Genomic DNA, 21,536 nt, shown 5'->3' with positions numbered 1-21,536 from the left:
GTAGCTGTGTTCCTGAGTAGGTTTTCATACAAAACTGCACAAAATTTATCAAGATATACATTTTAAGGTGTGAAATTCAACACATACCCTATGACAGGGATTCCTAGGATAAAGGGGTGCTGTAGTGGCTCGTTTGGAGAACAAACATAAGACAAGTGTTTATTTAATTACACAGTGCTACTGCTTGGTAGCAGCATGGAAAAAAGCACCGTAGAGAGTGAGAGTTGGTGTAACTTACGATTCATGGCTGCTGCCTATGTTGGTGGAGGCCCATTAGGGTAGTGCAGCATGGGATAGAAAGCATGGGTAAATTTGTTTTCCCCACTGCAGCTGTAGTCATCCTCACAAGATGGAATCGTAAAAGCCAGAAATAAAATCAATAGAAAGAACATCTGCAGAGGTAAAGCTGCTCGTAGGACACGGGAAAAGAAGGAGGGAGACCGAGGGATTCTTTGAACAGTCTGTAGATGGCTTTCACCTCTGAAAAGAAGAAAAAATGGAAAAGAAGAAAAAAGCATTTGAGAGTTCAATTTAACACATTGTTTTAGCTCCCTCACTTAGGGTTCCATCTACCCTTCCAAGACCCAGGGCTGTGTATCTACAGGAAAACACTCGGCACATCAAACACTTCAACTGCAGCTTGAAAGTGTGCAAGACTGCTCAGGGGGAAGGAAGCCACGTGCTGGCTTGGGTTTGCTGTCCTTACTGGAACAGCTCAGTCACACAGAATCAAAGAATCTTAGGGTTTTGAGGGGACCACTAAAGAACATGGAGTCAACCCCCCCTGACAGAGCAGAGGTCAGTTGGTTTTTGTACTGTTTTCACATGCAAACTTCAGTTTTCCCAGGAAACACACAAAACACTGGAAATACATGTTGAAGTCTGTTCTGACTGATGAGGCTCTGCAGAGGTCTGGGAGCAGGAGTGCTACAGGGAAACGATTCACCAAGGTGCAGCCCAGAGCTGGCAGGTGGAGGACACATTCCAGGTAGCAGCTCTCATCTCCACCTCCTGTCACCCTCTGAGGAATGGCTGCCCAGGTTTTCTGCTGGCACTCAGCTTGCCTCTTCCATTTTCACTGTCCTTCAGGAGATCAAGTGAATATAGAAAAATACCTTGTGCTGCTGCTGCTGCTGCTCTTTCTGCCATCAGAAGTTCTCCTTGCAGTGATCTGTTGAGAAAAGTTACTTTTAGTACCCAGGTTTAGAAACTACAAAGAATTTATCTTTCTCATTAAAGGCAGTTGTAGACTTTAAAATAGTGTTGTCAATTCTTTAACAAGGTAAATGCATCTAAAAGGTAAGAAGGTTACGTTTGAGGAACTTTCAGGTTAAGTATGTCAAAAAGGGCTACATATCCATAGCAAAATACTGAAAAAAAACCTCTTATCTTCTCAATAGCAGGGCTGGATTCTTCTGCAACTGTATTATAAACTCCTGAGTCCAAGTCATCAGGAACTAGCAAGAATGCACTGCTACCCTAAAAGATAATCACACCTTTCATTTTAAAATGCAGGCCAAACACAACAGATGAAATGCCAAGAGGATCTCTCATTGCTTTTCTGTAGGTGCACAGCCTATGGCCACTCTAGATGCAAAAAGAGATGCTCCAGTTCTTCAGCATAAAGAAATAAGTCAAAAGGACTGACCATGCAACAGGGGTGTGCAGGTATTAACTTGAAACTACCTCTGACAGCTCTCAGGATAAGCAGCCTGTTGCTGTGAACGACAACTCCTGTGTGTGCACTGCACACTCCTAACCTGATACTGGGTATGGATCATAGGATGGTTCAGGCTGGAAGGGATGGCAGGAAGTCCATCTAGTCCAGCCTCCTCCTCCAAGCAAAGTCATCTGTGAGAGCAGACCAAAAGCCTTACTCAATGTTTTATCCTGTCTGCTCTTCAGGCTCCTCAGGGATGGAGATTGCAAAACCTCTCCAGGCAGCCCAAATCTGTACTGTAAGAGCCTCATGATGCTCAAGTTTTTCCTGCTGCCAGACTTAATTGTTCTTTTTTCAACTTGTGGTGCAAGTACTCAAGTTTTCAGCTGGTCTCTTAGAAGTACATCTGCTCTTAAGATATAATAAACTCATATTACTTTTTGGTAACAAAGAGCCATGGAAAATGGATCAACTCAACAGCTGATGAGTCAACTCATCAGCTTTGCTTGTATTGTTTTCAAGTCATGTGAAACTTGTTCAAGAAGCTGTTTCAGTTTCTTTCCAATTACATAGACCTTCTCATCAGCTTCAATGTAATCACCAAAGGATTTCAGTAGCAGGTAAGAAGTGAGTTCTTGGAGTGAGTTTACTTTAGGCTGCTGTTCTAGTAGCTCTTTCTCCAGTTGCTTAGAACAAACAAACAAAAGAAGTGCAGCAGAGTTTTATTTTCAACTTGATGATTGTTCTCATAAATGGAGGAATTCTGGAAGGTTCTAAAGAACAACTCAACCTGCCTGAGGACCCTCAATACAAAGAAATGGCTGTTACAGCTACATATGAAATGAAGGGTTCTTGAGGAGACTGGTGGTACCAGCTTGAACTAACACCTAGAAATAGTCCAGTGGTAATTAATCCATCTGGAAAAGACATTACATCTTGGCAATTGGAAGTCTTACTTCAGTATAAGGACTGTTGATTAGGAACTGAATGATGATGTCTAATTGCAGAAAAGAATGCCTCACTCAGACAGTCTCAGGACAAATATTCCCATAGGCAATTACATGGTATTTACTCTTGAATTGTAAAGGTTTAGGCTAAAGCAGCCTCACAACATGCCTAAGAAATCCCTCCTCTGTCCTTCAGAGTGTCTTGCTTGTAAACATGATCCAGACTGTGTCATCAAACTGATCAGTATCCTCAGGACCTGATGGTTCAACTTGCAGACCTGACTTAGTCCTAAGGTATGGAAGCCAAGAGTCATAGCAGGCACCATAACATGACCACACACATGTTCACAAACCCCACTTCCCAGAATGCCAGAACTCACTTTCAATTTCTTGGCCCTTTGTTCCAACACTTGCATGCTGGTTGGAGGTTTCAGTTTTTGCAGCTCTTCCAACTCCTCCTCAGTTCTAGCAAGCCAGGCAGAGACATCACTGAGGTCTGAGTTCAGCTGCTGCCACTGCTGCAATTCCTGTTTCATCCTGAGTTTATTTCTGAGGTCTTGAGCTTGGATGAGTTCCCACCTATCAATAATTCCTGCAAATAACAAATGTTTACATCCTTAGTGAGGTGAAAAGTGTGTAAAACAGATGCAAGGAGTTTTACAGGTAAATCATTCTCCATTTTACTCAAGGTCAAATAATTGCTACTAGCTTTGCAAAGAAGTACTACTGTGACCCCAGAGACATTTTTTATCTTGAGAGTCTGCAGTCTGCAAGTTTCATATTACTGGTGAAGTTATCCATATAGTAGTGCTATACAGGATTTTCATCTTATTAATTGGAGATGTTTTAATAGAATTGGAAGAGTGGACCAAATCTAAGGCCATGGAATTCAGTGAGTTCAGTTGTGACTTGGTAGATACTCAAACTCACCATGGGACAAAGTAAGATCAAGCATTTTGGACTTGGGTTTGCATCTCACTAGTGCTAAAGGAGATGGGGATGCCACCTGTGCAATCACTAACACTACTTCTGGAAGCAAATCTCAGCCCATCACAGAGGCATTCCTACTCACCCCATACTCACCCCAGGTCCATTTATGAGACCAGAGACACAAATAAACTGCATAAAGCTGCAGTTCTGGTTTTATCACTTGAGTCACTTTTGGCATTGTAGTACAGACGTCCATACAAAAGCAAAATTATTCCACGACTGCAAAATGCAGTCTTCACAAGGATGCTCTTGCTTTGTATTAAGTTAGAAAGTGTTCTGAATAAAATGGCATCAAGTTATGGCATAGAAATGACAGTTTTGCAGCTTTCCTTGCAAAGCATGCACATTTGCAAAACATCAACAGTGTTTTGAAGGTAATGAGATGAGAGCCATGCAGTTATGGGACATTCTGTTTTCTTCTGGAAAATGCTGGAATATAGGTGTAAATATTCAACAAATCAAACGGGGAGGCTGCACTGTGGCTTTGGGAAATTTGCATCTCAACAATCCTATCACCTATTATCCTACAGATTTCCATGTCAAAACAAAGAGCTGCTATTGGTTCTCACCTGACAGAGCACTGTAGTATGTTGCTTCTTCTTCTTCATCTTCGTGAGAGGAAGAACCTCCCACATCACCTGTGTGATCCCACTCGAGTGGAATAGAATCAACACTGACAGGGGTTTCACAGCCTGATCTTTCATGACCTTGAGAAGGGGGCATAAGCTGGCAAAGGGACTGTGGAGAAGAGGGCACCTCACTGATTCCCTTCTTATGCCAGGGGTCGTTCTGGATTTCTCTTGAGTCTTCTAAATCTGTCTCATTTTCAGAAGTCTCTTTTTCATCATCCAGTCCCTAGAAAGAAGTAACAATTATTCATATTGGTCAGATTTACAATAGATCTGCACTACCTCATGAGTTGGTGATTAAGCCTCACACTACTACTGGGAACAGTTTTGCATTCAGCTATGATACTAGAAGACTATTGCCTAAAATGAAAGGGAAGCATCACTTCTGCCTCCTTCTTCTGCCAAAACAATCCTCACATCAGCAGCTACATCCCCTCTTTCAAGACACTCAGCCACCAGCATACCATCTCACCAGAGTTTGCAGGGAAGGGTACCCTGTTCCAACTCACAGCACAGGTCAGCAATGCAATAATCCCCAGGATGGAGTGAACAGCTGCTTCTAAATGATGATGTTACTTCCTCTGCCTGTGTTTATGACAAATGTTCTTTCTTTTTCAGCCAAAGCAAACTGAGAATCAGCTAAATGTCCCCCGTGAAAAGTAAAGGTCCTGCTGTTCCCCAGTCAGGGTTTCCACAAGAAAGTGGTCACAAAATCCACCAAGAGATATTCTAAGTATATTTATTGACACTAAAGAAGAAAAAGTAATATTAAAAATACCAAAAATTTTTTAAGCCCTCTGACTACTACTGCCAGTTAACCCTGTGAATTACTTCCATGATGCTATCCACCTTCTGCAGATGGAGACCCAACACAAGAGACATGGGGAGACAAGACAGGTGACAAAGATTTAACAAAGCTGGCACAATTACTGAGGAGCTCCTGACCACTTGCAGATCAAACCAGTCAGGCTGCTAGAGGGATAAGCAATGAGCATGGCCGTCAGTTCAAACACCAAAATCTTGCCCAAGCACCAAAACAACTGCTGCATCTTACAGGATGCTTTGAAGTCAGTCTTCGATGGAACCGAGCAACTCGGCCAAACACTTCCTGACAGTATCTGTGAAGTTCTTCCAATTCATCTTCTATCAGGGTGGCATCCAAAGGCTCACTCTTCTGAATCAACTGCTCCCCAAAAACAATGAGCTGATCTATCTTATTGGTGTTCAGTGTTATTTCCTGCTGGAAACCCTGTTGGAAACAGAAAAGAGGAAGAAATACATCTAAGCATCCATTTCTGGCTGGAGGTCTTTCCTCCTTTTATCACTCAGTGCAGTGACAGAAAAGCAGATATTGATATTGCTGTCTAATTTTATTTGGCAAATATCTTGTTCCTCAAACAATCCAGAGCTTTGTTTCATCAGCAGGTGACTGTTCCACATGAAGTGGGATTTTCCAGGAGATCACAATTGTTCTGCTGTTCAGAGTAAATTTTTATGGGTGTACAAACCACCTTCTGCTCAGAAGTCAGGAAGTTTGACTGGTTGGGCCTCCCACCTACATAACAGTAAGTCATATATCCCAAACCAATTAGCTGTGCATGGGAAAAGGAGACACTGGCATATGAGCAGGTAGCACAGAACTGGCATCTTCTGGAGAATCACTGCACACACCTGCTGCTGGTTTGGAAGTCCCAGCTACACACAGAGCACTCAGAAGAGAGCCCCTACCTTAATGCTAATGCAAACAAATTCTCACCAGAAAAGGATACATGGATTTAGAACTATACGGTGCTACTGTGAACCTCCATGTGCTGCTTCCCAGGCCAGATACCACTGTCACTGACTCTTGTGTTAGGAGAAAAGGGCAGAACAGAACTGAGCTTGAGCACTCAACTTGAATTTGAATCCTGTACAGTTTAATATTGATTCAGAGGCTAAATCTTAACAAATCACTGGTCTCTTAAAAGCAATACAGCCTCACAGACCCGTGCTGTTTTTTCTGTTGTTGAGTTCTAGCAAAGGAGATGATTCTGTCAAGAGAGGGCAGCCCAATAGCATCCGGGCTACAGTAAGAAACTGCTTTCAAGTGATCCGTACCTTTAACTGGCGCATTTTGTCATCAAAGTTACTTTTTGAGAAATGCTCCACGTTTGTCAGCTGGAGGTCCATTTCTGTGAGCCACACAAGGATGCTTTCCCTCGTTGCCTCAAACTCATCTCTCCGATTGGTGAAGTGCTGAATTCAGGGGAAGAAGGGAGCCAGGGTTATATGACCTGAGCTACTGCAGGAGATGGTCACAGAAGCCCTCTGAAAGCTCTGTTTAGTGTCAAAGCTGCTGTTCAGCTTGAAGGCCTTCAGGGCACAAATGGCAGCATGTCATGTACAAACCTGTCCCCTTCCTGCAGTGATGCTGGGCAAAGTGTCTGATGGTCATGCACTACTTCTAGGGGAGAGGCAATAAAACTTCAGCAGTGCAAGGTGCTTCAACAAAAGTACACTCTTGCTTCCACAATGTGCACCTTCTTGGACATCATTAAACCAGTGCAACAGTTAATGGGACTCGGGTTTAACATCTGATTTGACCGAAGTTGAGAGGACAGGCAAAGGAAGTCCTCCCCAACAAAAGTAATTAAAATGGTGATAACAAACAGTAAATAAATGCAGAAGCTTGGTCAAGGAGGTCCCTGCCTAAGTAATAATGCCACATTTAGCACAGAAGACAGGAAGAGGTGTGTCTGCTGCCACATCTTATGGAAAGGTGCAAACACACACATCCAGCCATGACTGGACAGGATGCCAAGAGAGTGGGAGCGAAGTCATAGGGCCCACAACACACCTTCCATAATTTGCACCCCTTCTTCTCTTACACTGTTTCTCCTACCAAGAGCCCATTTACTAAGGAAGGACACAAACCAGTACATTTTGGGCATTTGCAAATGCCTACAGAACCCTGCAAATGCTCCTCTCTCTCTCCCATCACCACTCATTACCCTGAGTCTCCTGAGAATGGCAGCGACTCGTTTCTGGAGGTTATCCCAGCGCCAGTTGCCATCGTGTACCCTCTGCTTGCACTTTCTGGCTGAGTCGGTTCGGTTCTCCAGGACAAGGTGCCTGTACTGCTTGTTGATCAGCTCCAGCTGAGGGAGTCTCCTGTCAATGTGCCTTTGGAATGCCTGCAAAGTAAACCAAGGAATTCGTTTCCCTTGTGGATAAGGGAAAGGATCTGGGAGACACCATGCACAGCGACAGGTGACGATGGCTTCCCCATAAAACCAGACATACCAACTGCAAAATTAAATTCAAGGGGCAGCCTGTATGTAAACCACCTGATCAGACCTGGTTCATTTGCAATAGGGGAAAAAAAAAAAGCCCTCATAGTCTGCATGGCTATGAAAAGCCCATCTTTAAATTATACTCAGGATCTCGTCATTTCAGAGCACTGGGGAAATTATTGGTGTTCTCTAGACCACCAGTCAGGAAGTACTTAGCAGTCTGACCCTTCAGGCTGCTGCTGAGCATAAAAGATGACTTTCAAAAATGCACCTCAAATTTCTTCAGCTCCTCCTTTGCATGTTTGTACAAAACCTCTGAAGAATTTGGCCTGGCTGCAAACATTTCAGCTGATTTCAGCCAATTTTCAAAGCGAGAATAGTCCTCAAAGAACTTCTGCTGCAGGCGCTGGGTTTCCTGGATGCTGAGAGAGGGATGCAAAACCAAAAAGTTTTTATCACAAGCTAACTCTTGACTTGAGGGATTTTTTTTTCTCTTGTTCAACATTTAGCTTGTGCCAAAAGCTACAGCACTTCTTCAAAATGCAGCTTCAGGCTGCTGTAGGAGCCATCAGAAAAACAGACTTACTATATTCTCCTCTTCATAGACATGGCAGAAAGGTTTCTCTGTCGTCTTTCCAAATTCCTGGTTGTCTGCTGGATGGGATTGCCCTCAGTTTCATTTGCACATTCAACTGAATCATGTGGCAGTGATGTACAGACATTAAACATGGATTTCACCCCTGCCACATGCTGCTCAGTGTCTTGCTGCAGATCCAGGCACTGGCAGGAGAGTAACTTGTGTAGAAGGAAACATGTGCGGCTGGGTTCCAGACAGACCCCTTCAAAATGCTGCAGGGGATGGGGAAAGAGCAGTTTGTGTGTCAGAAAAAGCTTTTCTAGCTTTAGAAAACAGGTTAAGCTGCGCAGCTTACAGGCTGACGGGTCAGGACAAAACAGCCATTCCAGCTGTGGTTTCTCAGTGAAAAAACAGCCTCTGCAGGGAGTTACATTAACTCAGATACAGAGTCACAAAAAAGGATACCAGGAACAATAGCCTCTGTTTACATCCAAGAAGACAAGACACACTTTGGGAGGAATGATGCTGAATTACCAGTCATGTTAGCAGGTGTCAGCCAGCCCATTGCAAACTGTTGGGATCTGTCTTTTTACTCAAGCTGCTACCAGCCAAAGTATCTCTCTGAATTATGTTAAACTCATGTCTAGAGATAGGCACCATAGCTCAACTGCAAAGTAAAAATGCAATAAATTAACTGCTGGACATCACACATCCATAGCCAGAGACTGCTTTCGTTTTGTGCCATGAGTATTCTTCTGAGTAGACCTTGACTGGGTTAGAAAAAAAATTCTCCCCCCACCAAATTCATCAATGTTGAACCAAACTGTTAGAAGCTGACAGGAGTTCAGGAGTGCTGATAGCTGCCTGAAGCCTGCTTGTTTTTCCCAGCTGGAGCTCCTCTCTTGAAGCCTCTGCTGAGCTGTGCCCTGAAAGGGATCCAGACCCAGCCAGCTCTTAGGTGCATTCTGGATCCTCATTCCCTTTGAGTTCAGCACCCAAGCACTTGGCTGAATCTCAGACTAAACCCAGAGGCACTTCTTGGCATGGCCTGAGTTCCCATTAAAAACCCCCACCCAACAACAGCAGTACCAAAACAGCTGGAAATGGTTCCTGGAAAATTCAAATGGGGACATGGTGGTATTGAATCTTTTACAGTGAGTGACATTTGTTACTTGAGGCAGACTCAGTGCTTGAATCCAGCACAACATCACAAAAGCAAACTCCCTGTACACTCCTGTGCCTCCACAGCATGCATTCAGGCAACCCTGATGGTCAGTGGCAGTGCACAAGCTCCATGTTCAGGTGAGATTTGGCAGAAAATCAGAGACCAATAATGCAGTGTTTCAGCTCTCCATGTCTTGAATAACTACTACTTCAGGCCTTGAAACTCACCCTCAGCTGGCTGCCATCATTTGTGCCACAGCCTTCAGTGCTCTGCAAAGTTTGCAGAGAGGTCTCCTCAACATATTTACACTGTGATTCCATTATCTCATCAGCATCCTGTAGAGAGAGAGGCAAGATTGGAAGTATTTGTGTCATTATTGCCTTGCTGTGCTAGAGAAGCCTCCAAGAACTGCAGACTCTCAACCTACAGTTGTCCTTGACCATGAGTATTCAGACAGAGCTGTCTTATACCTCTAACATGGACATACAGAGAGAAAAAAATTGTAGCTCTCTAGGTGTCTTAATCTCCCAACAAAAAAACATTTTAAGGCCTTTCTAGGAATTAGTGAAACAAATTGCTGCAAGAAAACCAGCAAGAAACAAGATTTGTCCTGTTTGCCCCTTGACAAGCCCTGTGTGTAAAGAAAGCTGCACCAATGAAGGTACAGAACTCAAAACCATGAAGCTTTTGCTACAAACACTTCCATAAAGGAGCAATCCCACCAAGAGCAAGGTCACACATCAAGATCTAGGTGCTGTGTAATACTGGCATTCTGATATTGGTGGAGAGCAATTTCTCAGTATCCTTGAGTGATACCAGCTGTTCCAATTTATTCTGAAGTATTCTGCCTTGACACATATCTTAATTTGTCTTGTACCCAAACCTTGTATCTGGCACACCCATCTGTATAGACAAGCTATACACTGAACTCACCTTGCTGAGGAAAGAAAAGAGTTCTGACTCTTCAACTGAGGGAGGTAGAAGAGACATCTTTCCCCTTTTTTTCAGCTACAGAAGTGCACAAAAAGAGACAGGCTGGTTATTAATGACAAGAACAGCAAAGGGTACTCTGAGTTCACTGCCTCCTGAGAGTAAACACACCAAGAGCCAAACTGGGTTAAGCTCAAGGTGCACCAGACTCTGTTTCTTCACAGAAGGCTCCTTGACAGTAGGTCTACCAGCCTGATGGCACCTTGGGGTGTCTGCTCCCCAAGGATGCTGGGCAGATTTATATAAAAACTGATTATATATGATTATGACATATGCTGGGGTTAGGGGTGGGGTTTTACAGCAAGGGGCAGGGCTGCAATGGTGGCTTCTAGAATGATAGAATCATGGAATCATTAAGGTTGGAAAAGACCTAAGATCATCAAGTTCAACTGTCAACACAACACTACCATGCCTTCAAAACCATTTCCCAAAGAGCTACCTCTAGATATTTGTGAACACCTCCAGGGATGGTAACTCCACCACTTCCCTGGGCAGCCTGGTCCAACGCTTGACCACTCTGGCAGTAGAGACATTTTTCCTAATATCCAATCTAAACCGCTGCTGGAGCCTCTTGTGAAGAGCTTCTGGACACCTCCCCAGACAGTAAAGGAGAGGAAAGAGGTGGGCTGGTGAGGAGATCCCCCTGTAGCTCAAGGTGAAGACCATGGTGGGGCAGGTGACCTCCTGCAAGCCCCTGGAGGTTAACTGTGGAGCAGATAGGGATCAAAACAAAATTGATGAGGGATTTTGTCGTGTCCCACAAGCTTTTCCTTCTATTTTAACCTGATCCTACTGAGAGATGGAGTAAGTGAGTGGCCATGTGGTGTCTGGCTGTCAGCTGGGCCAAAACCAAGACAGAGCTCTACATAGCATGATTCAAATTGCAACACTTGCGGGAGTTTTTTGTAATCAACATTAATATAGAAAAGTTTTATGATCAACAAAAGAAATAATAATGAATTAGCTTTTCTTTCACTATCAGCTTTTCATTATAATTTGAAATGTTTTTCAGTTTTTCAGCTGCTTTCAAAAATTTCTCAAGAACTTTACTGTCCAGGGCATTAAAAGCTTCCTGCAAGAAAAGCATCAGAATGAAAAATGGAATGGAATGTAGATAATGTACTTAATAAAATCACATCAGTACCACACAAAAAGCAGTCATAAAGCACATAAACATTGCATGCTGGAAGGTCTGCATCAGTGCCATGAGACACTGCAAGCTGGGCTGGAGTGGGGCTCTGCCAGGCTCCCAGCACATGTTGCCCAGGGCTTGCTGTGCAAGATGTGGCAACACAGATTTTGGACACTTCAGTTTTTGGTGCCTCAGTAATGACCCACTTAACAGTGCAGATTTTGAGATTAGAATCCTTATTGGGAAAAAGAAGGGGTTGTACCTGTAATCATGCTTTAAAAACTTGTTCAAGAATTTAGGCATGCGATTCCTGATGGGAATTATTAATCAGGGGATAAAATTGCTGTGGATCAGAAAATGATGAGTTCTGAAGGGATGATGGAGTAATTTCATTAAGACAGGGCACTGAACAAACTGCCATACAGATCTGCATTTCTTCATTCAAGCTGTCTGACAAGTTAATGTATGCTAAAAGTGCTACATCAAAAAGCTGAGGAAAGCATTAATAGCTACCAAACAAAAAATCTGCTATTTTTCTCACTGTGGTACCTCAGCCTCTAGATACTAAATAGCACTAAGAAACACTCAAATTCAGCTGGCTCAGAAAACGAACCCACCTCATATCTTGAAATACATTCTTCAGGACTTAAGTTTTGACTGACAAGTTGCACAGCCTTTGAAACAGAGGCCTCGAGTTCTTTCTGGGATTCTTCAAAATTGAGCAAAGCCTCCTTCTCTGAAGGTGTCTTTTCAAATGTGGACAAAACGTTGTTGATGTCACCCACGACAGCCTTGGAAGAACAAAACTCTTTTCAGAACGTGCTCCAGTGTCAGTAATTACATGAAGCTATTGCTTCATAACATCACTCAAGTTTTCTGAGCTGAGATCTTTGAAATAATGTTCTTGGTTTTGTCCCGACAAGAGCCTGGGAGACTGATTCCAATAATATGAAATGTTTTTTATTTTACACAAATGACAGGAAGTCTTCCCAGTCACAAAAATGCTAAAGTTAAGGTTGTCTGTGAGTATAAAGTACAATGACAATCAGAAAACAGTACCTCTATTTTGTCTCTGACTTTTTTCATAGAATCATAGAATCATAGAATTGGCTGGGTTGGAAGAGACCTCAGAGATCATCAAGTCCAACCCTTGAACCACCGTTGCGGTTGCTAGACCATGGCACTGAGTGCCACATCCAGTCTCTTTTTAAATATCTCCAGGGACGGAGAATCCACTACTTCCCTGGGCAGCCCATTCCAATGTCTGATCACTCTTTCCGTAAAGAAATTCTTTCTAATATCTAACCTAAACTTCCCCTGGCACTACTTAAGACCATGCCCTCTTGTCTTGTTGAAAGTCGTCTGGCAAAAGAGCCCAACCCCCACCTGGTTACGACCTCCTTTCAGGGAGTTGTAGAGAGTGATGAGGTCTCCCCTGAGCCTCCTCTTCTCCAGGCTGAACAGCCCCAGCTCTCTCAGCCTCTCCTCATAGGGTCTGTGCTCAAGTCCCTTCACCAGCCCAGTTGCTTCCTTTGGACCTGCTCCAGGACCTCGATATCCTTCCTGAAGTGGGGGGCCCAGAACTGGACACAGTACTCGAGGTGTGGCCTCACCAGGGCTGAGTACAGGGGCAGAAACTCTTGCTTGCAGCTCAGTGGTCTGAGAATGCTCTTGGGACACTTGACTTGAAACATTTTCCATCAGGGATTGCAATATCTCTTCTGCTGCCACAACTTGCTCTTGGCATGAGGTTCCCCTTGCAGCCAAGCTCTGGTTGGATTAAAAAGCATTAGAAGACTCTACAGGGTTTATGTCTTTTTACTTAAAGGAACAAATGAAAAACTAGCACTGATCATGGATGCTCAATATTTGGTCAAGGAAAAATCTTATATTCCAGTTACTGTCAGCATAGTGCACTGCAGAATCTCTGTGCAGAGAGAAAGAAATCTGCTGCCACCCACAGGAGATTCTGGTGCCTGAATCAGTCTTTCTGCCAACGTTTTGCCTCCCCTGTCTTCGCCTCAGAGTCAATTACCAGGATGTTTTAAACATGCTCTCCCACCCAAACAGCTTGTCAAATGAAGGCACAAACCAGACATTTGCATATGCATTGTCTGATCATGAAGTTATCCCCAAGTAAGCACACATCAAGGCTCTTGTGGTGTACAGTGCTAACAGGCAGGAAACAGCTCAGCATTTTGCATGCAAAAGTAGTCTGCCACATTTGAATATTTATCATGAGATGTCTTGGATAGAGCAGTTTTGATCTATGAATATTCAACACATTTTCCTGTTTGAAGTTGTCAATTAGCATCCTTCTAATGATAATCAGTGCTTTATTCTGGATCTCGACCAATTGTACCACAGGTAATAAGGGACCCGACCTCTCCTGCTCACATGGAGATACAAAACCAGTCAGATTTTTGGAGGCTGTATCTCTGGGTGTCTTTTGTTACTTTGCTTTTTTTAACTCAAGTGTCACACTGCAAAATAGACTTCCTTCCCAGGAATCATGCACTGATTTGGCAGTAAAATTCAGGATGTGGGAATCCTAGAAATTCTACATTTTCCTTAAAAAAATAAAGACATTCATTATTCATTATTGAAACTTTGTTAACCAGTGCCAGCCATGAGGATTAAAACTAGCAAATCACATAAACATTCCACTAGACATCACACAGAAACCCCTAAAAGAGAAAAGCCAAAGAACTCAATTTATATTGTGATATTTTATTAGTTCAGTTAGCTTAATTTTATTAGATTTAAAGGGCTCATGTGAAAATATTCAAGGCCTGACTGATGCTAAGAGTAATGGTAACGACACCTGAAATCTGAAGGTTTTTCTGCTAAGCTGTCACTAAATAATTTAAAAACAAACAAACAAATGAAAACCCAAAATGGGAAAATATCACCACCACATTAAGAGGAAAGCAGTAATTAAAACATATAATATACTATTTACACATCTTGGATGCAACTTACATTAAACATTGTTCTTTTGCCCACAACAAAAGAGCCTGTGTAGCAGAGATCTTCCTTAATTTTAGCACTTTTGTTAGCTCTGCTTCCCTTGGAGAGGAGTCAATAGCACTTGAATAATCAAGCAAAGGCTGATTGTAAGCATAACCAAGTGTTCTGGCAAGTTCTTCAATCTGTCACAGATGATGGGAGAGTTCATCAGGCTTCAGAGAAAAATTACCAAGACATTGATGGCTCAAAAGGGTGATTTGCACTGGAAGTTACAATGTCTTACCTAAACCTGGCAGGAGAACTGACTTACACACAATCTGCTGATGTCACCCCTGATGGTGGGAAGATCCTGTGACATTTTGATGGACTGCTTCTTTCCAGAACTTCATCCTCTGCTGAGCAGAATCCAGCCCTTTCATTAATTCCTCTGAGCCTCTGTTGTAGCTACAGGGAGAAAACAGAACACACAAACATACACTGTGTAGCTGAGTCTGGGATGCATTTCTCACCCTCTGGTTTGGCTTCCTTTCTGTGAGGAGCCATGTGCTGTTCTGCTTGCAATGACAGCAATGAAAACCTTGTTCCTGCAGGAGCGAGGAGGAAGCGAAGCTCCTGTCTACACAGTTAGAGGAGCTCAGCTGTGTAATAAAGGACACCTCTGATCACCACTGCTTTTTTTTTTTCTTTTTCCTCATTTTTAAATTCAAAGGAGTGATGTTGTTTATTAGCTAACTGTCATATTTCATAAAATACATCTATAGAAGGTGAGAAAATAATTTTTAGCTGGTATGTGTAATTGCTGAGCAACCTGACCAAGAGTCTGAGTAATGTCTGACATTGTAGTTCCTGGCCAGCTTTTTGGTTAAGGGCAACCACTGCTCTTTCTTCTTCCTAATCTGGCTTCTTATTTCTGGACTTCAGTCAGCAGTTTCTTCCCTTTCACCATCTGGCACAACCTGGCATGTTTTTCGTCAACACTGCTTTTGATTTGCTATCAAAAAAATGGGAAGTTTGCTAAACAACATCTTAAAAATTGAAAACACAGCTAGCAAAATATCATAAATGCTGAGCGAGTAGCTATAAATACTGAGTCCTATTCCTACAAAGAAAAACTAGTCTGGCATATTAAAAACCATAATATGTACAGTGCTCTACTTTGCGTAACTCTTTTTCCTCCCTGCCATAGTGTGGGGTATATTTGCTTTGGGATGTCATGGAGAGACTGGTTCCTCTGCTCCAGCTACTAACAGGATGGGAATTAGGTCTGACTGCCCATTGGGCTGTAGTAGAAAAAAGGGGTGGTGAATACTGAACCCTCTCCTTCCTCCATTCTTAAAACTTAAACAAGACTCAAACTTTAGTAAATATGATGCTTAACAGATTGCAGAAAACAAGAAATTATAATTATTGCTGTGAGTTTGTCCTCTCCTTTCCTTCAAATGAAATTACCTGAAGCTGTTCAGAAACATCATGTCCATGTATTGCATTCAAGCATTGTTGCAGAGAAGCTTTTTTCTCAGCTAACTCATCATAGAGCAGCCTGGTTTCATTCTGCAAAAGAAACAAACAACAGAAACACATCATATATCAAGAATACAGAAATGACCAGACAAAAGTGCACAGCAAACAAAATGGTTTCCTCCTACAGCAAAAGCACTCCCAAAAGGGAAGCAGCCCCCCTCTCCCAAGTCCATACAGCAGCACAAAGAATATACAAAACACCACAATGAGTTTGTTTAGTACCCCCCCCAAAAAAGACAGTCCATTATAGATTGCTCATCTGTAACTCCAGTGCATTAACACTGACAAGTTTAACAGATGCTGTGAAACAAGATGTGCATTTGGCAGTGGAGTACCTGATAATTGCTATTATGATCCAGCCCAGCCTTCATCAAGTTGCTCCTTGAAGCAGTGGCAGCTTGGGTTTGTTCCAGCCGTGCCTGCAAGTTGTTAAAGCACTCACAGAACACATCTGTGCTCCCACCAGCACAGCTAATAGACTTTAGAAGATCATCCTTTTTATCACTCAGATCAGCGTGAAGTTTTTGCAGCTCAACAGAAAGAGTCTAAAGGATTGAAAGAAAGATAACATGAGTGAAAATGGTTTCTGTCCAAGCACTCTTGCCTGTAAAAGGCAGAAGGACTCAAGTTGATAATTGCAGATAAAAGCCATAAGGACTAAATCCATGCAACACCAAATACTTTGGCAGTTACTCCTGAATAATACCAGCAAAACAGAGGAAATATCAGGTCTTATACATTCTGTTGTAACAGAAAGCAACTGGGGTGCTTTCTGGGGTGACTGGATGCTTAGGACAGTTACCTCATAAAGAGCCTGCTGCACAGCTGCCTCTTCAGTGGAGAGGACTGAGGTGTTTAACATCTCCTCCATGTTATTCAAACATCGGCTGATTGCCAGGAGCAACTCAAACAATTTTCTGTCCAAATTGGAAGAGACTTCCTCGGCCACATTATCCTGGGTACAGGCAAGTCAGAAGATTTCAGTACTTTTACCCAAGGCTTGGCTAAGATTTATTCACTCATATAATGTGAGAGGTTCAGTCAGCTAATAATAAAACGTAATTACTGAAATACTGAGGGACAGACTTATGAGACAGTTAGGTGAATGTAATATTCAGAGATGTCCAGGCCAAAGCCGAGACAATGACCTTTTATGTACCAGGTGTGGTTGCAGTCTTACAGGGCTCTAATCTCAGCAAGGGGCACAACAAAATTTGTCTTCTCAGCTCCAGTACTGCAGATTTACTGAAATCATTTGTGGGCTCCTTGCTTTATACAGTCAGAGGAGTTTTACCCAGACTGGCAAAACTTTGGATTCAAGCAGTGAAAGTATCATAGCTGCAACTTCAAATGTTTCCTCTAAAAATCCTAAATGGATTTCTACATTACACTCCATACTTGATGCCAAAGCTACACTACCACGAACACCATCTGCAATATTATGATTACTGGCAACATTTCCCAGTGCCCAAACAGTGTCTCATGTCTAGAGTCCCTGGCATATTTTTTGAAGTGCTGGGACATGTCATTTTTACCTGTGCATGCACCACATTTGCTTCTTGGCTTAGGTCTCCCAGCTGGACAGTGTAAGTTTTCAGTTCTTCCACAGTTGGGGCTCCTGCACTAGCAAATGTGCCTCGGGGCAGCATATTCATCTTTGTTGTAATCTAATATTTGGAAGAAGTACATGGCAATTAGGTGAACAGCTCAAATGAGGATAGGGCTACGGGCATCTAGATAACACTCGTCTCAAAAAGCATTAAAAGGGAAGTTTCAAGGCTTTAATATAAAGCACCTGGATGGGGGGGATTCCCTTTTTTCCTGGCACAAATGAGTTGAGTGGGCTGGGCCCTGATGGGACAGGGTCTGAGAAGGAGCCTCTGATGGTCAGGGCTATGAGTTGTAGTTTGCGTCAAGGCAGAACCTGCTGCCTGCTGCAGTGTAAATCTTGCCTGAAAGAGATCTGGCATTCACCCTTGTACATGACTGATGTTCTTCCATATGATGCAGTAATTTCAGAGAACAGGGAATCTAATCATTCTAAGGTAATGTGAACAGAACTGTTAATAGCAGGAATTACAGCTTTGTCCAAGCAGTAAAACCGTGCAGTCTGTTCAGAAGAAATGCCTGATGTGCTCTGGTTGCAATCCAAACTCTGCTTTTGATATGTGAGAAAGAGAACACAGTGGTGAATGGCACAAGAAAATTAAAGCCAGACAATTTTTTTGTTCTCAGTTGCAAGAACTGAGACTTAACCCACAGCCACAAAAACCACCTGGGAGGTTCCTGGCTGACTCTCTTAGTCCTCTTGAAAGAATGAAGCAGATAACATCTGGTCTGAATGTTAGCTACAAGGATACACCTAGGTGCTCCCACACTGTGCTTAGCAGTCACTCCTTCAGAGACATTCTTTATCTCACAGTAAAATGAAAAGGCAATCATGAGAGCAGTGTGCAGAAACAATTTCCTCTGGAGGACGCTTGCACAGGTTTCATGAAGAGTCATGATATGATGATGTAGGAAGATACACTAATTGCTGTCTTTACCACAACCAACCACCACCATCAGAAAGTGTTTTAGGGAACTTAAACAAACCTGAGGTTCCACAAGCTGGCTGAGAGGAGATTTCATCTTTGATGAGAGCTCTTGCTGTAAATATTGCCATTTATTACCCTTTTGGTCCTTTGGAGCTAAGGCAGGGTCAGCCTGCTCACTCTTTGGATCAGATGCTCCATTGCTGTATTGAGAAAACACTGTTAGAATGGCAAATATCAAAGCAGATTAAGGAAAATCAGTCTTGTAAGAGTTCTTGTATAAAATCAGTTTCTATTGCTCCTGCCCCAAACCAGAGTGTGACCAAGTTCATGGATGGTCTTTAATCCAATCACCTCTGTGATTTTGTACAATGTCTGTCAGAAACACTCAGCTTGCCTCCAGAAGTGCCTGCTTTAGTTTGTGGCAGGTGTCACTCCTGGCTCCTGGACAGCAGGAGAATTACCTGTGGGTGCTGGAAACCACTGTGCCAATTGAGGGGCTGCTCAGCAAGGGAAAGCTGAGGAGTGCTGGAGCCATCTGAGTGTAGGATCTCCAGGGGTGCTGGGTCCATCGTCTCCCTGTTTTGAACCTGTAAAGAGAAACCTGCTGTGGGAAGGCTTCCAGAGGTGACAAGAGGACAGAACCTGCAGGTGCAGCCTGGGGAAATGGCAAAAGCAGAGATGCCTTGGACTCACCATGCACAGAATCTGAAGGGCATGGAACAGTTGCTACTCTTGCAAAGATTACTGCCCAGTTCCACTTACTCAAAGTTTGACTCATTCTAACCTGCTGCTCAAGTCCTCACATTTCTCTTCCTTACAGTTATGAGGCTTGTCTTGCTGTTCCTGCTAGCAGATTAACTGATACTAGCCCTCCATTCCTATTGTTTGACCAAATTATGTGCAATTTCTGCTTACAAACTTGCTAAGCTGCGTGGATTTTCTACCTGTCTGTGCTCACAGATATATTTCTGTAAGAGCCTTTACCAGTGCTAATTCTCTCCTTGGCTATGCAAGTTCCCTTTTAGGCTGTGCTCCTGCAGTACTGAGAGACTGTGGTTGCTCTTACACAAATACATCAGGGGGGCTTCTCTGAACCCTTGCACAAAAAGGTGGGAATGATCTCTGAAGCTGGGAGTTACTGGGAAACTCAGCAAGGAGCATGGAGCTGTGGTGCAGGAGAGCTGGTGGAGTCACTGCTCCTGCCAGTTACACATTCTTCAAAGTTACTTATTTTTCATGGTAATAAACCATGAAACTCCCCTCCTCCAAAACCTAAACCCCAAAACCCCACAAAAAAGCCAGCCCCAGCATCCACCTCCCAAAGGAGCCACAGACAATCAGCAGTGTCAATTATCTTTTAGGAGGTACAGACTCATCAAGAATTCCCAATATTAGCATGAGCTTTGAAGTAAAAAATATATCTTAAACCGTACCTTTATCTGTGGAATCCTTTCATCTGATGGCAACTCACTTTCCTGTGAACTCATGTTCCTAAAAGGCTTTTTGATCCAGCAAGAAACATTCTGGGCAAGTTGTTCAAAATTTTGTCCTTTCACTGCAGGTCTCTCAGCACTCCCTGCCATTTCACTTACAAGTGTTACCAGTGAATGGTATATACTGATCAGATCACTGACTTCTGAAAGGTTTTTATCTTCTGTCAGCCCAGCCTCCCTCAAGGAATTTGCTACCATGAGCCATGGAATCAAATGGTTTTCTGAAAAATACAAAAATTAATGAACATCCACTTGTAACAACATGGAGCCATCTTCTAAAGAAGAGAGCTCTTACTTTCTCAAAGGGTTTAGGTCAGCACAACTTCTCTGAAGGCCTGTGTCAAATTACAAGAACTGAAGCTCAAATTAGACGTTTATGATGTCATTTAATATAGTCAGTATGTGGAGCTCAGGATGAATCTCTAGGGAACTTAATAATTACATTGGGAGAAAAGTCAAAGAATTACTTTAATATAAGTCTGTATTTCATTTTTTTTCTAATAAAGGGTAAAATAATTAACAGAATTGGAAAAGGAATTGGATTGTGCTGCTGTTGAAATGAAACCTATGAGAGAAATTGCTAATAAGCTGCCACAGATCCAAGAGGAAAAGGCAGAGGAAGCAAATGAACAGTGCAGAGTTACAGAGCAGTTATGGGAGGATACAAAACTCTTGCTTGCTGAATGGTAAGAAGACAAGCTACATTTTAAGTAGTATTGTAGAAGTAAGAAGTTTGCTTGTAAAATGAAACAGCAAAAAAGCCTCGGACCACACTTTGAAGTAAAAGCAATACTGATACAGTAGCAGATGTTACTATTATGATGCTGTAAGCTATCAAAAAACCAAGAAGTGCACATAGACATTTGCAGCCAAAGGTAATGAATTTTATGGGTTACACAACCGGTTGTCTGTATTCCATTTTTAGGCATTCTGATGCAGCATCACCTATATCACTCAGGAACATTTGCTCCCAGGCAGTGCCTGGGATGGTTCAAAGTAAGAGGGAATGTAAGTGGTTTCTTCCCTAAGGCAATGGGATGGTGTTTGTGTTTGCCATCCCTTCTCCAGGAGAGGCAGAGACTTCTCTTGGTTTCACCCATGAGACCTGTGGCACCTCGTGTCACTGGGGCTCCTCCTGCACCCCCCTGGCCCCACTTCCCTGGAAACTCCACTCTCTCATCACAACCCTTCCTCCTCACCCTGAGGTTTTAAATTCCCCCTCTCAGAATTGCAGACTATAATACCCACAGCACAGTACAAGGCATGTCCTTGGTTGCTGATGATTTTTTTTTATTTCCAATCATGTAAACGGACAACAGAGAAAGTTCTCTGCCTCGTTCTGGTTTGTGGGTGCTGCTCTGCCATCCCTCCCCTTGTCTCAGGGGCTGGCAGGGTCTCTGTGGGAAGATGTCACAGCTGTCTCCAGGAAATGAGGAGAGCTTTGAGTAGCATCTTGCCGAACACCAGAGGTCAGTGTTCCTTTTCCATGGTGTTTGTAAACACTGACGTTGCAATTAAGCACAAAGCAGCAGTGCTGAAATAGAAAGGAGGAAAAAGGAACATTTCTGTCCCTAGCAATGGCATGTCTGATAATGGCTACATTTAAGTAGGATTTAACCTTTTTTTAAAATTAGTTTGAAACCTGAGGATGAG

At 42.9% G+C, this 21,536-nt stretch overlaps 2 protein-coding genes and 1 long non-coding RNA gene across 3 annotated transcripts; all 3 read right to left on the bottom strand.

Moving 5' to 3' along the window:
- Nucleotides 1-254: 254 nt before the first annotated feature.
- Nucleotides 255-8,107, bottom strand: LOC115598472 (nesprin-2-like). The gene is made up of 11 exons (XM_030452502.1): nucleotides 8,085-8,107; nucleotides 7,770-7,920; nucleotides 7,217-7,399; nucleotides 6,324-6,461; nucleotides 5,281-5,475; nucleotides 4,167-4,452; nucleotides 2,988-3,199; nucleotides 2,158-2,346; nucleotides 1,390-1,479; nucleotides 1,116-1,171; nucleotides 255-480 (listed from the first exon to the last, which is right to left on the bottom strand). The coding sequence occupies exons 1-11, from the start codon at nucleotides 8,105-8,107 to the stop codon at nucleotides 255-257; spliced, it is 1,749 nt and encodes a 582-aa protein (XP_030308362.1).
- Nucleotides 8,108-11,274: 3,167 nt separating this feature from the next.
- On the bottom strand, nucleotides 11,275-12,445 carry LOC115598478. The gene is made up of 3 exons (XR_003987684.1): nucleotides 12,422-12,445; nucleotides 11,980-12,153; nucleotides 11,275-11,302 (listed from the first exon to the last, which is right to left on the bottom strand). It is a non-coding gene; the product is annotated as an uncharacterized LOC115598478 (long non-coding RNA).
- Nucleotides 12,446-14,638: 2,193 nt separating this feature from the next.
- On the bottom strand, nucleotides 14,639-19,877 carry LOC115598471 (nesprin-2-like). Its single transcript, XM_030452501.1, has 8 exons — nucleotides 19,824-19,877; nucleotides 18,852-19,045; nucleotides 18,449-18,590; nucleotides 17,389-17,520; nucleotides 16,656-16,808; nucleotides 16,189-16,398; nucleotides 15,782-15,883; nucleotides 14,639-14,776 (listed from the first exon to the last, which is right to left on the bottom strand). The coding sequence occupies exons 1-8, from the start codon at nucleotides 19,875-19,877 to the stop codon at nucleotides 14,639-14,641; spliced, it is 1,125 nt and encodes a 374-aa protein (XP_030308361.1).
- Between the last annotated feature and the right edge of the window lie 1,659 nt (nucleotides 19,878-21,536).

The sequence above is a fragment of the Calypte anna genome, chromosome 5A (assembly GCF_003957555.1).
Source record: "Calypte anna isolate BGI_N300 chromosome 5A, bCalAnn1_v1.p, whole genome shotgun sequence".
In the NCBI taxonomy this organism is placed as follows: domain Eukaryota; kingdom Metazoa; phylum Chordata; class Aves; order Apodiformes; family Trochilidae; genus Calypte; species Calypte anna.
The sequence above is the reverse complement of the archived record's forward strand: the minus strand, read 5'-3'. Positions and strand labels throughout refer to the sequence as shown.